The 22,566-nt window shown below is 42.5% G+C and overlaps 1 protein-coding gene across 1 annotated transcript; it reads right to left on the bottom strand.

Annotated features, from left to right (window-relative positions):
• Positions 1–4,082: 4,082 nt before the first annotated feature.
• On the bottom strand, positions 4,083–21,775 carry LOC145342688 (uncharacterized). The gene is made up of 4 exons (XM_080188247.1): positions 21,656–21,775; positions 11,607–11,707; positions 6,881–7,040; positions 4,083–6,310 (listed from the first exon to the last, which is right to left on the bottom strand). Exons 1-4 carry the CDS (start codon positions 21,737–21,739, stop codon positions 6,185–6,187), a joined length of 471 nt encoding a protein of 156 aa, XP_080044373.1. The 5' UTR covers positions 21,740–21,775; the 3' UTR covers positions 4,083–6,184.
• Positions 21,776–22,566: the final 791 nt, after the last annotated feature.

Raw genomic sequence — 22,566 nt, 5'->3', positions numbered from 1 at the left:
AGGTCCCCTCCATCCCTACTCTGCAAATGATGAGACCGAGAGGATCCAGGGAATCAGCTCATCAGTTGTAGTATTCACACTCACCCACCTATGCTTCCAATCCCAGCAGCAATTAAAAATCAATTCCTGTTTATTTTATTGAATAAATGATTTTGCATTCCTTTTGTGAATACACTTTCTTGGAAGCTTGAATTTTGAAACAGCAGCAGAAAATGCTGAAAGTACAAAGCAGGTCCTCTCCACATCAAAAACATGAGAAAATAGGACAATGTTTCCCAATAAAGATCCAAAATCTTTAAAAATAATGTGCTGATGAAGCCATTCTGGTTTGATCTTTAGTTGTGTCTAAAGGGCACATTCACATTGCATCTACTATCCTGAGACAAGTAAACATGGTCTGGATTTCAGTCCTCATGTGAATGTGACTCCTGCCTGAGATAAAATTAGCACAAAAATGTATTACACGAATGTATAGAACTCCTCTCCCAGTATTTACAGTTTAATTAATTAAATTGGAGGATCTTTAAGGAGATCTTTCTTGGTGCTCAGCAGAAATTTATTCCGATGGTTAAAAAGGACCGTAGGAGGAGAGGTAATAAGCCGTGGATAACGAAGGAGGTGAAGGGAAGTGTTAAATTAAAAGCGGAGGCGTTTAGAGTAGCTAAGAGTAGTGGGCGAGAAGAGGATTGGGAGAGGTTTAAATGTCAACAAAGATTGACAAAGAAGTTGATAAAGAAGGGTAGGAGAAACTATGAAGCTGGGCTAGCGCTTAATATGAAAAAGGATAGCAAGAGTTTTTATAAATATATAAAAAGGAAGAGGCTGGCTTGGGTGAACGTTGGACCCTTAGAGGATGAGAAGGGCGACTTAGTGGTAGGGGATGGGGAAATGGCTGAGGTCTTGAATAACTTTTTTGTTTCAGTCTTCATGGAGGAAGACGTGAATAATTTGCTGGGTGTTAGCGATGGAAAGGTGGTAGGACTGGAGGGTCTCAATGACGTTATTGTTACTAGAGAGGCGGTGCTCGACAGACTGGAGGGACTGATTGTGGACAAGTCCCCAGGACCGGATGGAATGCATCCGAGGGTTCTGAAGGAAATGGCGGAGGTGATAGTGGATGCCTTGGTGGTTATTTTCCAAACGTCGCTGGATTCCGGGGAAGTGCCGGAAGATTGGAAAGCGGCTAATGTTACGCCGTTGTTTAAGAAGGGGGCCAGGCAAAGGCGGGGAATTATAGGCCGGTTAGTTTAACGTTCGTTGTAGGTAAAATGTTAGAATCCGTCTTCAAGGAGGAAATAGCGAGGCATCTTGAGGGGAATTGCTTGATAGAGCAGACACAGCACGGTTTCGTTAAGGGGAAGTCGTGTCTGACAAATTTATTGGAGTTCTATGAGGATGTGTCTAGGGCGGTGGATAGAGGAGAGCCGGTGGATGTGGTCTTTCTTGATTTTCAGAAGGCGTTTGACAAGGTACATCACGAGAGGTTATTGCGGAAGGTAAGGGGGCATGGAGTTGGGGGTAGGGTGTTAGCGTGGATAGAGGATTAGTTGTCAAATAGGAGGCAGAGAGTGGGGGTTAATGGGTGCTATTTGGATTGGCAGTTGGTGACTAGTGGAGTGCCCCAGGGGTCGGTGCTGGGGCCTCAGCTATTTACCATTTATATAGATGATCTGGAAGAGGGAACCGAGTGTATGGTGTCGAAATTTGCTGATGACACCAAGATTGGTGGAACGGCAAATTGCGCGGAGGGTGTGGAGAGTCTGCAGAAGGATCTAGATAGGCTGGGCGAATGGGCCAGGAAATGGCAAATGGAATTTAATGTTGGCAAGTGCGAGGTGGTCCACTTTGGTAGGAATAATGGTAGGAAGGACTATTACTTACGTGGCGAAAAACTGCAGCAGGCGACAGTGCAGAGGGACCTCGGGGTCCTTGTGCATGAGTCACAAAAACCTAGCCTGTAGGTGCAGCAGGTGGTCAGGAAGGCGAATGGGATGCTGGCCTTCATAGCGAGGGGGATTGAATATAAAAGTAGGGAGGTCTTGCTGCGGCTGTATAGGGCATTGGTGAGGCCGCAGCTGGAGTACTGTGTGCAGTTTTGGGCACCGTACTTACGCAAGGATATTTTGGCCTTGGAGGGAGTGCAGAGGAGGTTTACTAGGCTGATGCCGGAGTTGAGGGGGTTGAGCTATGAGGAGAGGCTGAATAAACTAGGCTTGTACTCGTTAGAGTTTAGAAGAATGAGGGGAGATCTCATTGAGACATATAAGATGATGAATGGGATGGATAGGATAGAGGTGGAGAGACTCTTCCTGCTCAGAAAGGACAGTAGGACTAGGGGGCACAGCCTCAAGATAAAGGGGGAGCGGTTTAGAACGGAGTTGAGGAGGAACTTTTTCACTCAAAGGGTGGTGAATCTCTGGAATTCTCTGCCCGTTGAGGTGGTGGAGGCTGCCTCGCTAAATATTTTTAAGACGCGGGTTGATGGGTTTTTGATAAGCAAGGGGATTAAGGGTTATGGGGAGAGGGCGGGAATGTGGAACTGAGCCACGACAGAGCAGCCATGATCTTATTGAATGGCGGGGCAGGCTTGAAGGGCTAGATGGCCTACTCCTGCTCCTATTTCTTATGTTCTTATGTTTAAATATTATGTGCGGCAGTGTGTGTATCATTAGGGTTGTAAGGTTAATGTGTGGGACTGTGTAAATAGCACACAATTTTGACTGTGAGAACTGTGCGCTACCTCTGTATCCAAAGCATAAACATTTCCTTTGCTTTTAACCATTTGAAGTTGATGGTAGTTCTATTAATACATAAATGATTAAGCATATTCTGTAACTTGTGATGAAATATTTGATGAGTATTAAACGTATTTAATCTTAATCATGGGGTCATGGTTAGTGAACAAATCTGATTTCAATCTTGCAGCCCATTGTGATGAACGCCCACTCACTACCTTGGTTGTCCATCACTGCATTAGAGGGACCTCTCCCTCGAGTAGCCTGCTGAATCAGGTCTTTCTTTTAATAAGAGAGCATTCATGCAAAGCCTTTAGTTTCCCCATGACAACAGCATTACCATCGCTGAATCCCCCACCTTCAATATTCTGGGAATTAACCAAACATTAAGGTGACCAGCCACATTAACACTGTGACTACAAAGCTGGTCAGATGTTGGGTATTCTGCAGTGGGTATCTCACCTCTTGACTCCCTTAATCCTTTCCACCGTCGACAGAGCACAAGCCAGACATGCAATAGACACTCGCCATATCCTTGGACGAATGCTACTTCAACAACAGTCAAGAAATTTAACCCCAAGGACAAAGCAGCCAATTTGATTGCCATCCTAATTGATCACCCCAAGAATTCATTCACTTCATCACAAGGGACATCTACCATATGCAAGACACACTGTACCAACTTGGCATTTGATGGCACCTTCCAAACTGTGCCCAAAATCAAGGGTAGAAGATGCATGGAAACTCCACCACCAGTAAGTTCTCTTCCAGATCATGCATAATCCTGACTTGGAACTATATCACCCTTCCTTCGTGATCATTGGATCAAGATTCTACCACACTGTCCCTAATAACACTGTGGCTGTGGCTATTACCACATAAACTGCTTATAACTATTTTCTAAAGAGCAATAAATGTTAGCCTTGCCAAAAGCACCCACATTCCATGAATGAATCAACAAAGACTGTATCCAGGAAGGTTACATCAGTTGCAATATCCTGAATTTTAAGACTGGCAAAGAAACATTGGAACTTTTTTTTTGTTTCTGATGGACTTCAGCTCTCATTAATTTCATCTCCTCCACTCCTCTGTAAACTGTTTTATTTTGCATGCGTGTGTTGTCTGTGTATGTTGTGGGATTTTAATAAGTATTACAGTTTTACCTCAATGACTTTTTTAAAACAATAAAACTAACTCCTTGTTAACTCGAGGTCTGGGTTGGCTTATTTCTTTATATAGCTTTACAAATGGTCAAATACATAGAAAATTGAAAAATCGACATTAACTCCTGTTATAACCAACCTCAAGAGTGAAAGAGAGATGAATTTGTTTACCCCTCTGGACTTGGTTATAAAGTGCAGCTACTATTATTTTGCCAGTAAACAAACAGCCAAGTTGCACATTGCAAGATTCCACAAACAGCAGTGAAATAAGTATTCAATCTAGTTTTGGTAGCGTAGGTTAAAATTAAACATTGACAAGGGCAACCCTTCAAACGTTCACCTGAATGGAGTCTTGGTTTAATAGAATGTCTGAAAGACAGCAGCTGCAATGATGCAGCAATCCCATGACGCTATATTGAAGTGTCAGCCTGGACTATATGCTCAAGACATTATGTGGAGATGCCGGCATTGGACTGGGGTAAACACAATAAGAAGTCTCGCAACACCAGGTTAAAGTCCAACAGATTAAAGCCATTAGCTTTTGTCAGGTGAGTGGAGAGTTAGGTCTGGGATCAACAATTGGCTGAAAGTAAACTGCTATCACTGGATCAAGTTAAGACATAAGTCCAAAGGTTGATCAATCTGAGGAAGCACAAAATGCAAATGGAACCATACTCCCAACCAGAGTCACTACTTTCAGGAAAGGAGAAGGAACATTTGATTAAAGTATCAGTGTTTAAAGTATGCATGTTTAAATAATATAACTTTAATATTCAGTATGTTTGCAATTAAATATAACTACATTCAGAAAATGAGAGATGGCTATCTGATTAGTACTAATTGACATTCATGCTTCTCATTTGTAACCTGCAATGATTACTTCGCAGGACAAGCAAGAGCTTATAGAATTAAATATATGTTAGGTCTTAAAAAGGATATATTTCTTGCAATTACAAATTCTGACATTGTTGTTAGAATTTTCTTTGGTTGAGTAGATAGTCTCACAGGATGAAATTTTCCCATCCTGCCCACCACAGGTGGTGTGTGGAGGGAAATATGCAAAGGTCCATTGACCTTGGGTGGTATTTTCCAGTCTTGGGGCAAGATAATCCCACCCACTGTCTCAGAAAGAGAGCAATGGCACTAACCAATGCAGAAAATATTATTTATGTAAGAAAACAGGAGTTATACAATTACTGTGAACTTCCCCATCAGCCCGCCTGCCCCTTCTTGAGCGTAGCAACAACATATTTAAGACTACATTTTAACTTTGTCAGTGAGGCAGGAAGCTGACAGAAGATAGGGGGGGGCACACTGGTACAGTGATTAGCACTGCTGCCTCACAGTGTCAGGGACCTGGGTTTGATTCCAACTTTGGGTAATTGTCTATGTGGAGTTTGCACATTCGCCCTGTGTCAGCGATGGTTTCCTCCAGATCCTTCGGTTTCCTCCCACAGTCCAAAAATGTACAGGTAAGATGGGTAGATTGTTGTAAATTCTCCCTTAGTGTCCCAAAATATGTAAGTTAGGGGAATTAGCAGAGGAGTTACTTGGAATTACAAGGATTGGGCCTGCATAAGATGATCTGTTGGAGAGCCGATGCAGACTTGATTGGCTAAGTGGCTGTTTTCTGCACTGCAGTGATTCTCAGATTGGCTGTGTGATGTGCATCAGGCCTGATTCCTTTTCCATTCAAGCAATTGTAGTCATCTTTTCTCTTTCAAGTTGATTATGAAGAGTAAGAGCGCCCTTCTAGGCCCCATGCGGAAACCTTGGGTGCCTTCTTACCCTGTCAGCCTTCTTCCTTAACCCTGCTGCCAACAGACAACCAGCTGGCATCTCCCACTGACATAGATAGAAACAGATGGGGCTTAGGGAGGTGAAGTTCTGCAGCTGAAATTCCGCAAGCCTCATGCTGTGGAGCGGTGGATGGTTACCTTCTGCCTCAGCTCCAATCCGAACGATTACCATTGGAATTTAAAATTGACACTTCTGTACCTAATATGGGAAGGAATTACATTCCCTGTGCTGACATCCTTTTAATATTAGTACATACCAGGAGCACAAACTTCCAAAAAAATCATAATTTGTCACTATTGACTTCATTAGTGAGCCCTGTTCCATGATCTCCTGCGTGGATCTTCACTTCACAATTCCAACATTTGTTGATGGATCATTTACATATTGATTTTTTTAACTGAATTAATTTGCCACATGAGCAAGTGTTGCAGGCAATGCCTATGCTTAAAAGAGGTCTGATTCCCTTGTTTATCCCATCTTCAGTCTTTAAAATTGTTGCCTTTCATATCCGGCAGGGTTGCGAAATTGTGGATGTTCTGGATCCTTGTGTAATTGTTCCATTCCGAAACTTTGACTGGGTCCTACTGGAGGCAAAACCCTTATCCCCTTTACCTGCAAAGCAGAAACACGACATGACGTTTCAGAGCAATGCATCCTTTTGATTTAAGCCTTACACTGCTTCTAAGGAAATTATACAAATGATTAAATAGCCTAAAAGGTTCATGAAGTGAAAATCCCATAAGCATTTCAGAGTTAGATCTACCATTTGGTACCTTAATTATACGAATTGTTAAAATTACCTCATTACTTTTGCAGCATAACTTACTAATAGTTTTTCAGTATCTAAACATTTTTGTTTAAATTCGAAGGCAGCAAAGCTAAAACAAAGAGAATTCGACTTTTGAAGGTATGGCACCCACAGAGGTTGGAGATTTGTGGGGCTAGAGCAGGATGAGGTGAGACCAAGGAGAAATTTGAAAACAAGGAAGAGAAATTGAAAAATCAAGATGTTGCTTGACCAGATGTCAATGAAGGCCAGAAAGCACAGGGGTGACAGAGAAATGCATTACCTGTATAAGGTAGGATTGATCATGCTTATTGGTATTACTCAATGATTGGTTTGGGAGATTCCAGGAATTTTGGTGCCTAATACTATTGCAGAGATTTATCGATTTAGCTTACCCCAGGCCTCATAATGGATGCCACAGGAGATACACTGTAGTCCTGCTCCGGATATTTGTTCATTGGGTGGAATTGAGAAATGGAATGCTGGTTTTCATATTGTGATGGATTTGGAGGTGAGAAATGTTCTCGGGCAATATTTGATTCCGGCTGATGGTAACTGAAAGAGAAAGTACTGCATTAAATGGAACAGGCTTACTGAAGCAAATATGCTTTCAAAGCACTTTAATTTTCCTTGAACAGACTTTTAATGAACTTCGTATCCAGACACAGTGACAACTTATATATATATATATTACAGCTTTAACATAATGAAATATCCCATGGCACTCCTCAGGGACATTATAAAACAAAATATGACAGCAGGTCACAAAAGGAGATAGGAAGTCTTGTGACACAGGGGTAACACCCCTACTGCTGGACCAGAAAGCTCCAGGTTCAAGTCTAACACCAGGACTTTCTGACCATGGAAAAAGCCTTCATCTTGTGATAATCAACTCAGGAATCCTTCCCCCACTATTCCCCAAAGTGTAAAACAATGTGAGTGTGAAAATATGCTGAAAAAAAAGAGATAAAAGCTCAGGCGACCAAAAGCCTGGCCAGAAAGAAAGGTTTTTAAAGCAGCCTTCTTAAAGAAGGAAATTAAAGCAGTGAGCTGGAGAAGTGTAGGTAGGGTGTTCCAGGACTTGAGACCTAAGAATTAAATGCATGGACACCAATAGTGGGGCAATTAAAATGAGATATATATAAAAGGCCAGCATTAGAGTTTGGAGAGTTGTGGGCCTCTAGCAGGGAGAGATGAGACCATGGAGAAATTTGAAAACGAGAAAGAGAATTCTAAAATCAAGATGTTGCTTGACCAGGTGTCAATGAAGGTCAGAAAGCACAGGGGTGACAGAGAAATGACATTGGCCTCTAATTTTACAATTAGGGGCAGCAGAGCTTTAAAAGACGTCAAATCTATGAAGGACAGCTTGCAGAACACCAGCAACAAATGCTATATATAGTTAAGGTAACAATGATATGAATGAAGATTTCAGCAGCATATCAATTGAGAAAAGGGAGAGCCAGTTGACATTAACTGGAAGGAAATATGTCATTTTTGCGATGGCATGAATATGAGACCAGAAGCTCAACTTGAGCTCTAAATTAAATACAATGTTTAATCTTAGGCTGTTGCCAGGAAGAGAGATGGAAACAGGGATGGTGTTTGGAGTGTGGACTGAAAGCAATGGCTTCAATCTTCCCAATGTTAATTGGAGAAAATTTCTGCTTGTCCAATAATGGATGTTGGATAAAGAATCTAACAATTTAGCAACAGTAGAAAAGCTGAAAGAGGTGATAGCGATGTATGGCCAGGTATAATCAGTGAAAATGAACAGTGTACCTTTGGATGACGTTGTCAAGCGGCAGCATCAGATGACTCATAGTCATCTCGTAGGCGGGGCAAAGGATAGCTCCTCAGAGATAATGGTGTGGGACCAGGAAGGAAAGCCATTGCAAGTGTTTCTCTGGCTATGATTAGGTAGATAAAATGGAACCAGGTCCACCTGGCTCAGCAACAGTGGATGGGCATTGGGGGAAGATGGTGTGGCCAACTGTATTGAAGGCTGCAGACTAGTCATCTATGACGGCTCCTTTGGTGATGTGGCAGGGACAGACACCTGATTGGAGGGATTCAAACATGGAATTCCAAGAAAGATGGGAATGGATTGTTAATAGTTGGGTGGGGGGGAGGAGAAAGGTACACTTTCAGGAATAGTGCAGGGGGAGCATTTAAAGAAGTTTGGCCAGGTGGGATTGAGGGAGGAAGGGATGTGACAGAAACAACAAATTAGATTGTCAATCTTAATCACAGCCTTCTGTCTCATTAGACAATGGTTCACACTGTGGTGGGCAATTCTGTTAAACTTTGCTTGGTGTGGCTCAGTAGCCCCACTCTGGTAAAGAAGAGTCAACAACATTTAATGCAGGACAAGGCAGTAGCTTGAGAAGGTGCATAATTCACCAGCTTCTATTTTCTCTGAGCTACCTTTATGACCAACTGAGCTTTTTGTTTCTGCCTGATCCTTTCAATGTCTCCCCAAACAGTCAGCCACCAGGGAATATGGCCATCACTGACTATCTCTCAATTGTCAGTGTCAATGTCTATTATCTTGTTTACAGGTATTCTTGTAGTGGAGGTATACACTCTTAGGAGGTTGTGATCTAGTTGTCAGTTCATTATACAGAAGGTCTTTGTGAATTGGCCTTCATCTTACCAATGAATAAGGCCATTAGCAATGAGTGTGTGCTGAAGGAATTAGCACACTCCTGAATCTTGGAGTTATGACATGTCCTACCAAAAGATGCTGAGGAAACATCTGAGACAACAGAAGCAGTTAAGAGTTAGCCACATTTAAGTGGGTCTGGACTCACATGTAGACCAGACGAAGTAAGGTTGGCAGATTTCCTTCGCTGAAGGACATTAGTGAACCAGATAGGTTTTTCAGTGCTGGTTTCATGGTACTATTTCTGAGGCCAACTTTAAATTCTATTCTATACTTTTTTCAGCATCAAGTGTCACATTGCTGGTGAGCGTGTGGCCAAGCAAAATGAAGCTGCCAACACCTCCAGCATTTTAATGGTGATAGATCATGGTATGGCAATATTGTGGACCATGATTTTTCATATCTTCCTGATGCTGATGATCAAACCAAACTCTATACAAGTGTGACAGTATCTGTCTGTTTGCTGCTTGAGGTGTTCCTCAGTATGGAATGTTACAGCAGCTGCATCAGCGTATAGCAACTCTCTGATGAGTAATTCATTCACATTTGTCTCGGATCTCAGGTGAACAAAGCTGAACAGCTGTCAGTTCAGGTATGAAAGTAGACCCCTCTGTAAATGACCTGAAGACATAAGGCAGCAGACTCAGAGGTGCATGAGTTCCTTGCACGTGTTGGAATTGAGGGTGGAGGGGATGGCGGAGAGGCTTTTAAGAAGGCACTTGCAGTAAAGAATATGTCTTGCATTAAAATGATATTTAAAATAGTGCAATATTATATTCTGCAACTCAAAATGATATTTAACAATGTATATATACATATTCTGCAACTAAAATTTGTTGTTAGTGTCGTGCAGAAGAAATTCACCACCAGAGGGCAATATACAGTGACTGGGATCACTGAATTTTAGCTGTGGCAGGTTTTAAGGGAACGAATCTTAAATAACACGGTCATCATTTAAATTAGGAGATCCATTTCTGCATCAGCTGTCCATTGTCTTTATTCAACTAAGGAAAACTAATTCTTTCTAGAGTAAGGCTTTTGAAGTGAAAACGTCAAAGTACTTTAGGATCAATTAAATTAAACTGTCAGGAAGCGGAGGTAGTTGAGTGGGTTTAATTTAGTGTCTCTGAGTAAGAAAGGATAAATCTGTAGTTCCATTCATGTTAAACAACAGTGCTTGCTGGTATGGGGTTTTTTGGCTTCAGTTCAGTCTGTGCCTGCATTGTGCTGTAAAGCAATTGGTGAAGTTGCCTAGTGAGAAGCCAAGGATATCTGAAATGATCCTAAGGTTTGTAATATATTACTATAGTCTGTGAAGCGATAGTTGAAGCAATTATGAAGCCACTGGTGGACGGATCTGAGAGTTTGTGTGAAAGTTTTAAAGCACATGGCTATTCGTTGCAAAGGAATGCTGGAAGGACAGTTGCACAACCTGGAAGTGGATCCTTGCTGGGAGCAGCTGAGGGAAAGTATTGTTTGAATGTAGATTCTAAGACATTTCTTTTTGAAAATTGAGTTTTCATGTGAAAGTTGGAGTTCAGTGAGATCAGTTTGCTCACGGTGTGATTATCATCTGAGGTAATTTGAGGAGAAATCCACAGAAGCTCAATTGGGTGGCATCTGTCACTTGTCTTCAGAGTGGGATGTGTCTGACCACGGTCAGCTTGTTGGGTTACAGGGGCTGTGTATTTATTGAGAACATTATGGCATAGGATATATTTTGTAACCTGTGTTATCTTTTAAATCTATGTAGATAATTGTAAGTGAAGGAGGATTGTATTATAGTCAAACTTCTCATGTTTAATAATTTTTTTGTTGTTGAAAGCTAATTGGCAGTCCTATGACTCAGTTCATTCACATTTTCTGAAAGAAAGTAAAAGTTATCGGGCAGGATTCTCAAATCTTGTCCTTTCCCAGCCCCGCCACCAGCGAGAATGGAGAATTTAGTGCGAAGCCAAAACTCCATTCATGACAGCGACACCAGAAAATCCCAGCCATAGACGAGATTGGAGATATCTGGCATTGATCTTTTGAGTTAGGGTTCCATTTTGGGATCATCCCATCCAGTAGTAACATCAACTGGGATCATAACAAAACCATCTATCTGTTTTAGAAATTTGCACCTATAGCCCTAACCTACACAAACTACATGAGAGAGGCATTGTAATTTAAACCATTAAAGGCAGCAAAAGCATGATAGCAAAAAGATTCCAGGGTGTCTCAGCATGATTTCAATAATGGAAATTAGCTCCAATACCAAAGTGATTTAACTGAATTAGTTTCTTGGTTACATTTTTGAATGAAGGCCTTTGTAGGATGAGTAATACGTGCTTACAGTGATTTCCCCTCTCCAAGTTCAATGCATTATATAGGAGATGATGCTGAGGTCAATAGTTACAACTGTTGTTCAAACTTTTCATTGCCAAATGACAGACAACACACAAAAATTTCCAAACCTGAAGTTAGCTTTGGGATTAGGCATCATTCGGGCGTTATGGTTACTTTCCATCTGGCCTGCATGAGCTCCATTCACATTTGGAATTCTTGGAGGATAAACCTTGTGACAAAAAGAAAAATGAACATTGAGTCTGCCATATTCAGTAAACTTTTCACTCATGCATCTTAATGTAATAATTGCCAAGCCAAAGGACTAATAAGTTAAACAGTAAAGTGCCTCTTCAGTGGCACTGACCACAATGGAATAGCCATTTCATTCTGGTTCCTCATGATTCAAGATCTACCTGCCCTCAGTGTGGTAACTGTGACTTTTACAGCATGCTTCCATTCGTAGCCCCAACCTCAATTGTTATCCAAGTTATCTTAAGCCATGTCATTCAAATCACAAATGTGGCCTGGCCTGGCTGCCTCTCCTCCCCATCTAGGATGGAAACAGAAAGCACTTTAAGGGTGTGCCTTGTTGCATTTCTAGCAGTAATATTCCCTCAGCCACCATTTAAATGGTTAGCACTATTGCCAGGGCCAGGGACCTGGGTTCGATTTCTGTCTTGGGTGGCCGCCTCTGTGGAGTTTGCACACTCTCCCTGTGTCCCTTGGGTTTCCTCCAGGTGCTCAGGTTTCCTTCCACAGTCTAAAGATGTGTGGGTTAGGTGCAATGGCCATGCTAAATTGCCCCTTCGTGTCCTGGGATGCGTATGTTAGAGGGAATAGCAAGGTAAATATGTGGGGTTCCGGGGATAGGGCCCAGAAGGGATTGTTGTCAGTGCAGACGCGATAGGCCAAAAAGGGATTCTTTATTTTTCAGGAACACTGGGACAGTGCTGGAAGATTTCTGACTTTGATTTTTGAATGAATGTGAAGGCCCAGCCATGGTAACCATTGCAAGATTTTTTTTAAGAAGTGAAGCAATTAGGAAATTTTCTCCCCTTCTTCTAAGCATTAGAGCAGTGTTGACAATGCCCCACTCCCTCAGTGCTGCACTGAAGCTCCAACCTAGATTATATGGTCAAAATCTTAAAGTGAATGACAATTATAGAGGTGACTATAATGTCATCCTTTTGCCTCTATCACCACCTAATTTAGTGGGACCAGTTTAAATACAGAACCATTTACAAATCTTAAAATGCTTTCCAGTATTATGCACAGTATTTGCTCTATAAAAATCTAATGGATTTGCATTACTTCTATATATTATTTCTTTTAATGCTACTGAATCACTTATTTTCTCTGTCTCAAACTCAACCTTCTGCCTTCATCTTACCTTTTTCACTCCAGATTCAGCTCCACAGATTGGCCAGAACTTTACCGGCACGTCTGCCCCGATTCTGATGGTGGGCGAGGCTTGGAGAACGGCATTCTCCGTTGGCCGCAAGTGAGATCATACGAGCCCCAGGCGGACGTGCTGGTAAAATTCTGCCCACTGTGTCAACTCTGCACCTTCCTGAGCTACAAGAGTAAGTCTGAATGGTAGGAGAAAGGGCACCTTCTTGATTACTGTCTCCTTCCACAATCGTTCCCTTATTGACCCAGTACCAGCATGATACATACTTGACTGCTTGTACCTTTGAACTATGTATAAGAAATCATTCATTAACTTAATTCACTTTTTTAAAAAATAGAGTAACCTTGAGAAATTCCTTTAGTTTTGCAATTATCTTATTATGGCAGTGTAATGGAAAAAATATTGATCTTTGTCTAAAAGCATAAGAAAATTATTCAAAGACAAATATCTTGATGAACAATGAACTCTGCATAAATTAAAATGATAGAGGTCAGAACTTTGCCAGTTGAATTCACAGACTGTAGACTGCGATTGGCAAAAATGGTCTGTTCAGGAACCCGCTCTGTATGTTGTGAATAATTTGGATATATTTTAACTGTAAATTTGTAGCAAGCTTGCTGCAATATCAAGATTTTTATGTGATCAACAGCAGATTACGTCAGAGTCCAACCATGATATTCGTGGCTCGTGATGAGTCCAAAGGATATCTAAGGTGGGAAACCCCTTTAGTTTCACCCTTGACAAACTTAACCTCTAAAACTGCATAGAATCTTCCTCAACTAAAGCCTTAATTCAGCCAACCTCTCATGCCTGTGCTCATGTCTTCAAACATCACCAAACTTTATTCTTTCCTATCTCACTCAACCCCCTCCAGAGCTATGTTTTGCTGTACCTTCACTCTTCCAATCTTGATTGTTGTACAGCACACCCCTCCCTCCATAATACCAGAATATTCAATCACTTTTGTCAAAATGTATCCCATAGTCATGGAAAAGAGCAGGTCATTCGGCCTGCTTCACCATTCAATATGATTAAGGTTGACCTTCAATACAATACTCGTGCTCTCTTTTCATACCCCTTAACACCTTTACAGCCTGGAAATCCAGTTCCTACTTAAATATATTCAGTGACTTGGCATCCACGGCTCTCTGTGATACAGAATTCCACAGGTTCACCACCCTCAGAGAAGAAATTTCTCATCTCAGTCCTAAATGGTCTACCCCACATCCTGAGATTGCGTCAACTTGTTCTAGATACCTCCCCACACCCCGTGCCCCAGGCAGCAGAACCAATATCACTGCACCCGGTCTGTCCAACCCTGTCAGAATTTCATGTTTCAATGAAATTTCCTCTCATTCTTCTAAGCTCAAGTCAATCTAATCTCTATTCATATGACATTTCTGCCATCCCAGGAATCAGTCAAATGAACCTTTGTTGCACTCCCTCTACGTATATCCTTCCTTGGATAGGGAGACCAAAGCTGTACATAATACACCAGGTGAGGTCTCACCTTGTTAATCCTCTTCAAAATCATGAACATTACCTCCGCAAAACCTATTGCTTCAACCGTGTTATTTCTTCTCCTCAGGACTGACATGGAATCGTGGAGGAAGTTATGCGGGAGAAGATATCAGCCATTCTAGTCTCATGAAGGCTGATATCAACAGGTCATTTTAAATTTGCTCTTTGATTTTAGAATAGTGCCACTGAAAACATATTTAACGAGTGTAATCTAATGGCGTTGGGGAACCAAGATTCCATAAAATCTTTATATCAGGTCAATCTTTGCATGAATATCCATCTGTATTTTAAAGGGTTTGCAAAGAGTTTCAGCATTATGAAATGCTCCCTAATATTTCATCACGCAACAGTTGCAATAACCTATCTGGAATCTTTTTCAAAAAAGAAACAGATATGTTTCTGACGAAAAGCAGGATAAAAGGCTATTGGCAGCAGGCAGGAAAATAAGTTGAGACCGGGATAATCATGGAGTCATAGAATCCCTATAGTGCAGAAGGAGGCCATTCGGCCCATCGAGTCTGCACCAACCACAATTACACCCACACTCTGTTCCTGTGACCACACACATTTAGCCTGCTAATCCCCCAAACACTAGGGTCAATTTATCATGGCCAATCGACCTAACTCGCATATCTTTGGACTGTAGGAGGAAACCGGAGAACCCAGAGGAAACCCACACAGACATGGGGAGAATGTGCAAACTCCACACAGAGAGTGACTCCAGGCTGGAAGTGAACCCAGGACCCTGGCGCTGTGAGGCAGCCGTGCTAACCACTGTGCCACCGTGCCACCCCATCAGGCATGATCATGCTGAATGGTGGAGTGGGCTTAAAGGGCTGAATTGCCTATTCCTAGCCCTAATTCCTATGTTCCTGGGCTGATTTTACATTACAAGTACAGACATAAATGTTACATAATTTGACACAAAGGTGTGAACTATGTGTGATCCACATATACTGGGCAGTAATTTCCTCAGAACCACGCTACGTCCGCATCCCCATGTAGTTAGACACACTGGTCGTTTTCCCACATGGCTGAACATTTCCATACAATGCCCATCAGGATTGTGGTGGTGGAGCAGGATCAGCAGGGGAAGGACAGAATTTAATGCCCTCCCCCCAGGTGGGTTTGGTGGCAGAGGACAAGACGATGCTAGGTGTAGAACTCTCCATCTTCCCATCAATTAAGACTCTTAAGTGGAAAGTGCAATCCCCATCCCGCTATCATTAGAAGTGTGGCCTGGGTCTATCAGTGATTCTAAGCTTTATGTGAGTGCATTCCCATCAGGTGCCACCAACACTCAGTGGTGTTGCTGAACAATGCACTATCGCTGGCTCCTGATTAGCTGGCAGCTCTCAGGAATCACCATTAACTGTTTTAAGGTGTGACTTCTGCCCCTTTCTCAAGAGGAAATTCCACTTTTGAGAGATGAATATCACGCTCTGTAGCCTCAGCAGTGCCAGGCAAGAATGGAGGCTACTGCTAGGACTACAGGCCACCCAATCATGCAGAGTAGCTCAGGTAAATCTGGGCTTTGAAGACAGTTGGGGGAGGTGGGGGGCAAAGTTCAAGAGGAGAGGGTTAAAGAGGAGGGGGCATAGGTTTAAGATGCGAGGGGCAAGGTTTAAAGGAGATGTAAGAGGCAGATTTTTTACGCAGAGTAGTGGGTGCCTGGAACTCGTTGCCGGGGGAGGTAATGGAAGCAGATATGGTTGTGACTTTTAAGGGGCATCTTGACAAGTACATGACTAGGATGGGAATAGAGGGATGTGGGCTCTGGAAGGATAGGTGGTTTTAGTTAAGTCAGGCAGCATGGTTAGTGCAGGCTTGGAGGGCTGAAGGGCCTGTTCCTGTGCTGTAATTTTCTTTGCTCTTTGTTCCTAAAGGTGGAGAGATGACCTCTGGAGAGGTGCCTCCAATGGGACGGGGGGGGCCTCCAAAGCAGACACTCCACCCAACACCAGGACCGGATGGAATGCATCCGAGGGTCATGAAAGAAATGGCGGAGGTGATAGTGGATGCCTTGGTGGTTATTTTCCAGACGTCGCTGGATTCCGGGGAAGTGCCGGAAGATTGGAAAACGGCTAATGTTACGCCATTGTTTAAGAAGGGTGCCAGGCAAAAGGCGGGGAATTATAGGCCGGTTAGTTTAACGTCTGTTGTAGGTAAAATGTTAGAATCCGTCACCAAGGAGGAAATAGCGAGGCATCTTGAGGGGAACTGCTTGATAGAGCAGACGCAGCACGGTTTCGTTAAAGGGAAGTCGTGTCTGTCAAATTTACTGGAGTTCTATGAGGATGTGTCTAGGGCGGTGGATGTGGTCTTTCTTGATTTTCAGAAGGCGTTTGACAAGGTACCTCACAAGAGGTTATTGCAGAAGGTAAGGGGGCATGGAGTTGGGGGTAGGGTGTTAGCGTGGATAGAGGACTGGTTGTCAAATAGGAGGCAGAGAGTGGGGGTCAATGGGTGCTATTCGGATTGGCGGATGGTGACTAGTGGAGTGCCCCAGGGGTCGGTGCTGGGGCCTCAGCTATTTACCATTTATATAGATGATCTGGAGGAGGGAACCGAGTGCAGGGTGTCGAAATTTGCTGATGACACCAAAATTGGTGGAAAGGCAAATTGTGCGGAGGGTGGGGAGAGTCTACAGAAGGATCTAGATAGGCTGGGTGAATGGGCCAGGAAATGGCAAATGGAATTTAATGTTGGCAAGTGTGAGGTGGTCCACTTTGGTAGGAATAATGGTAGGAAGGATTATTACTTACGTGGAGAAAAACTGCAGCAGGCGACAGTGCAGAGGGATCTCGGGGTCCTTGTGCATGAGTCGCAAAAACCCAGCTTGCAGGTGCAGCAGGTGGTCAGGAAGGCGAATGGGGTGCTGGCCTTCATCGCGAGGGGGATTGAATATAAAAGTAGGGAGGTCTTGCTGCGGCTGTATAGGGCATTGGTGAGGCCGCAGCTGGAGTACTGTGTGCAGTTTTGGGCGCCGTACTTACGCAAGGATATTTTGGCCTTGGAGGGAGTGCAGAGGAGGTTTAGTAGGCTGATGCCGGAGTTGAGGGGGTTGAGCTATGAGGAGAGGCTGAATAAATTAGGCTTGTACTCGTTAGAGTTTAGAAGAATGAGGGGAGATCTCATTGAGACGTATAAGATGATGAATGGGATGGATAGGGTAGAGGTGGAGAGACTCTTCCTGCTCAGAAAGGATAGTAGGACTAGGGGGCACAGCCTCAAGATAAAGGGGGGGCGGTTTAGAACGGAGTTGAGGAGGAACTTCTTCACTCAAAGGGTGGTGAATCTCTGGAATTCTCTGCCTGTTGAAGTGGTGGAGGCTACCTCGCTAAATATTTTTAAGACGCGGGTTGATGGGTTTTTGATAACAGAGGGGATTAAGGGTTATGGGGAGAGGGCGGGAATGTGGATCTGAGCCAAGACAGATCAGCCATGATCTTATTGAATGGCGGGGCAGGCTCGAAGGGCTAGTTGGCCTACTCCTGCTCCTATTTCTTATGTTGTATGTTCTTATGCAGCTAAAGCTTCCCAGCTTCTCACATGGCATTGACCTGCCCACTGCAGGCAAAATCCAGGTCATTAAATGGGCCCAAGTTTGTGTGGGTGGTCTGATGCCTCTCCAGCTTCCTGTAAAATTTCAGACAGGTTGGGAACGAGTGCATAGGTACCAGGAAGTCCACCCACTAGGTTTTATGTGCCTCCCTCCACCTTCACCTCACGCTGATAGGAAACAGAAAATCTAGCCCATGAAATAAAACAGTACAGAAGGAGACCATTCACCTCATCAAGTCTGTGTCAGCTCTTTCAGAGGACAAACTAGTCAGTTTCATACCTGGCTCTTTCCCCATACCCCTGCAATTTATTTTCTCCTGTAAGTATTTATCCAGTTCCCGTTTGAAACCTCCTATTGAATCTGTTCCTATCAGATAGTGCAGTCCAAAATCCACCTGTCATGCAAATGTTTTTCCTCACGTCACTTCTGGCAATCTGTGCCCTTTGTTATTAAGGCTTCAAACATTGGGAACAGTTTCTCTTTATTTACTCTATCATGAATTTTTAAACACCCCCATCAAATCTGCTCTTAACCTTAAAATAAAAAGCAAACCACTGCAAATTTTGCAAATCTGAAATAACAACAAAATGCTGGAATTACTCAGCTGGTTTGGCAGCATCCGTGGACCGAGAAACAGACTTAAGGTTTTGAGTCAAATATGATTCTTCAGAACTGTAGGCCTGCCTACTGATCATTAAATTGCAGCTGGAAGGGTGGGTGTAGCTGGCAGGCTGGAGGTGGGCACATTGCTGAGACACAATGCCCTAAAGTGCAGGTTCATTCACCCATTTTCCCATCTGCTGTTGACCCAGCATGACTGAGCATTCACAGACCTCTCTTTGGTAGAGAACTCTTAAGATTCTCAACCTTTTCTTCAATGGCCTACCCAAGGTTGTGACCCTGCACTCCCAGCCAGGGGAATGATTTTCTCAGAATTTTCTCAGAATCTTAAGAATTTCCTTCTGATTCAATTAGATGACCTCTTATTCTTCTAAATTCAAAGGAAGATAGATCTAGTCTCACTTCATAGGAAAATGTCTTAATTCCTGGAAATAGTCATTACACTCCCTCTGGGAAGTATTTTTCTTAGGTAAGGAGATCAAAAGTGAACACCACACTCTAGGCGTGACCCCATTAATGCCCTGTGTAATTAATAAACTTTCATATTCCAACCTCTTTGTAACAAAAGCTAATGTTTTAATTACTGTCCTAATTGCTTGCTGTACCTTGATCTCAACATGTGATCCCTTTATAAAGACTTCCAGATTCCTTTAATTGTGAATATTTCCTATTGAAAAAGATTGTACTTTAAATTTTTTTTTCCTACCAAAGTGGATAACCTCACATGACATTCCAACTGTGACTGTGATCACATATCAAATCAGTCTATTTACCTCTGAATCTTCTGTGCGTCCTCCTTCCCGCTTATGTCCCCATCTAACTGTGCACCATGAGCAGATTTGGATGTGTTACACACAGAAACTCACTTCCCTCCTCTCAGTCATTAATATAAATTAATGTAAATAGCTGATGCCTTAGTACTGATCCTTGGGGTGCTCCATTAGCTATAGCCAAGTAGCTGACAATAGCGCATTGTTCTTGTTCTTAATTTTTTGTCCATCAGTTGAATCCTCAATTGAAGCTAAAAGTTCCCCTAATCCCAGGAGTTCCAATATTGTGTAACAACGTCTTATGTAGCATCTTATTGAGTGCTTCTTGAAGATCTAAATACATTGGGCACTATTTTACCATTTTAATTCTAAGTGCTGGCCGGACTTGAAACTGGAAATGTTTCAGTTCTGACTTTTAGCCCCATTGCCCCCATACGCACTCTGCCTGAAAAAATAGCAGCGAGTCTGAATTGTGCTGCAGAAGCCTGTGGGTGGGCTAACACGCCCAAAACCTTGCAGCTCTGATTGGCACCTCTAACTGCGTATGCACAGAAAAAAAAGATAGAATATCACTACCCTGCTACATCCCTCCCGGGCTGGATAATGTCTCCCCCTGGCCCCACAGACATTGCCCCACCCCCACAACATTACTGACCCTCTCATTCCCCCCCAACCCCCTGCTACCCAGACCAATTGTGGGACCCTCCCCCTTTCCCTTCACTGATCACAGGCAAAATGGCAGCAGACCTCCCCCCACTGATGTCAAGCAGAGAGTTGTCTGATGCTCAGCATTTACCTCCTCACTAGTTGGAGTGCCAGAAATACGCTTTTTTAGAGTATGTCTGTTTTGTGCCAATCTGGATGGGCAAACACGGTGGTAAAGGGGGAATTGCCTGTAAGATTGGGTGTGCAGCCCACTACATCAATTTAAATGCATGCATGCCATTTTGGGCACTGTCTTGATCGTGGCCATTTTCGGGCCCTGCTAAAGGGGGAACTGGTGCAGAAGCGGGAGCGGATCACACTACTCGTGTCAAGCCTTACTTCACCAAATTTTCACACCCGAAAATGGGCGCAACGCGATGGTAAAATCAAGCCCATTATATCCACTGATCCCCCTTTCATCCTGCAGGATGTGTCAAACTCAATACCCTCCAATCATGTGGCTAAGCAAAGTCAACACCGAGTTATGATGTTCTAAAGTTACCACATTCCTATTAACAGATTCCAATATTTTGCAACTGCTGATATTGAGCTGCCAGGCCATCACTTCCTGTTTTCTCTCTTCCTTGTTTCCTAAATAGCATGGTAATATTTGCTACCTCTCAATTCTTGGGAATGGTTTTAGAATTCCAGGAATTTTGGAACATCAAAACTAACGTATCTCTGCAGTTGCCTCTTTTAATACCTTAGCAAGCAGACTGTCATGTTCTGGCCATTTGTTGTCAGTTTCTGTAGTATTATTTATTTACTTAAAACTGATTTCTTTAAATTCCTCACTGGACCCTTGGTTGCTTATTATTTATAGAATACTTTTTTGTGCGTTCTGCTGTGAAGACAGAGCAAAGTGTCTCTTTTGTGTCTCTGCAATGTTCTTATTCCCTTTTATAATTTCACCAGTTTCTGTCTCAGTGTGGCCCACATTAACTTTCACTAATCTGTTCCTATTTACATAGCTGCTGAATTACTTGCAATTTATTTTCATGCCTCTTACAAATCTATTCTCATTATTCCCTTCTCTTTTTCTGTCTCGCTCCTTTGTTGAATTATAAAATCCTCACAACCATCATGTTTATTCCTTTTTTTGCCAATATTATAAGCTTTTTACTTTGATCTTTGATCTTTAATTCCCGCCATGGTTGGATCACATTTTCTGTGAGGTTTTAATGCCTTAAAAAAATGTGTATTTGTTGTAAGTTATGCATTAATTCATTAAATACGACCCATTGCTTGACTATGTTGATTCTTTTCATATAGTAAGAAGTCTCTCAACACCAGGTTAAAGTCCAACAGGTTTATTTGGTAGCACGAGCTTTTGGAGTGCTGCCCCTTTGTCTGGTGAGACTTTCATATAGTTTCTCAAGCTACCTTAGCTAACTTGTGCCTCATACCTGCATAGTTTACTTTGTTTCGTTTCAAGACCCTGGTTTTGGACTTAACTAATTCACTATCAAATTCAATATAAAATTCTATCATATTATGGTCAAGTCTCCCTATTGGCCTGATTCTAGGAGCCTCCCAGCATCTTTGGGACATACTTTATCTGAGCTAATACTCTTGCTGTCTTACCATATTTTGCTGTTGAACACTCAGATCTTCGAAGTCGTCTTCATCATTCATAAAGGTTTTGTTCTGGTGAATGTTTCTTGCCATGGGATGCTTGATTTTGGTTTTACTTTCAGTTAATTCTTTCCTGTAGGTAAAATGGCATTTTTCATTAAAAATTGCTTTCCACTTATTAACATGGAAAAAAACTAATATTTGAAGCATGACCACATTGTAGATAATTCTCATCTATCCAAACTTAATTGAAAGGTTTTTATACTAGTTCTGAATTGCAACTCTTTCCTGATAACTTGCATTGGCAAATTAAATAAAAACTCTTCTAAACCTAAAACTACTGCTTCTAGACATGATTGCAATGCCACTTGTTTACCTCAAATCACTAGGAAACAGATACTCACGCGCTGAATCCCTGCACTTACATTGTTAAATCTGGCATTTTTAAAACAGTGTAACTGCCCGCTGGACAGAATGGCAGAGGCCCATTATTCCTGTATGCATTGTGGGAGTTCTCCAGATCCTCTGGGATGCACAAAAATAATTTACTGCCTACATCTACTAGGCTTCTTCATTTGCATTGATCGTAGAACTGGCTGGAATAGAGACGGAGTGTGTTTTCACCAATCCAGATCAAAAATGGAAATGAAGGTCCTCTTTAAGTTGACGGGCCCTGATTTTCAGATTGAAAGGGGACTGTGGTTTGAAACAGATATGCATTTTGATGGGCAGTGGGTCTCCTTCAAAAGTGCGGCTAACTGCATCACCAAAGCTTACAGTTAGGTGAGATTAGTGACCCCATTTGGAGATCACAACACCCTTTTAAGGCAAGACAATGAAAATCATCCCACCATGAGTTAACCTCTTGGATTGAGAAGTGTGACAGGAGAAAACAAATAATCCCCACACCAGCCTAAGAC

Source organism: Carcharhinus amblyrhynchos, chromosome 4 (assembly GCF_965287045.1).
Source record: "Carcharhinus amblyrhynchos chromosome 4, sCarAmb.v2.hapA, whole genome shotgun sequence".
NCBI classification, from domain to species: domain Eukaryota; kingdom Metazoa; phylum Chordata; class Chondrichthyes; order Carcharhiniformes; family Carcharhinidae; genus Carcharhinus; species Carcharhinus amblyrhynchos.
The sequence above is the reverse complement of the archived record's forward strand: the minus strand, read 5'-3'. Positions and strand labels throughout refer to the sequence as shown.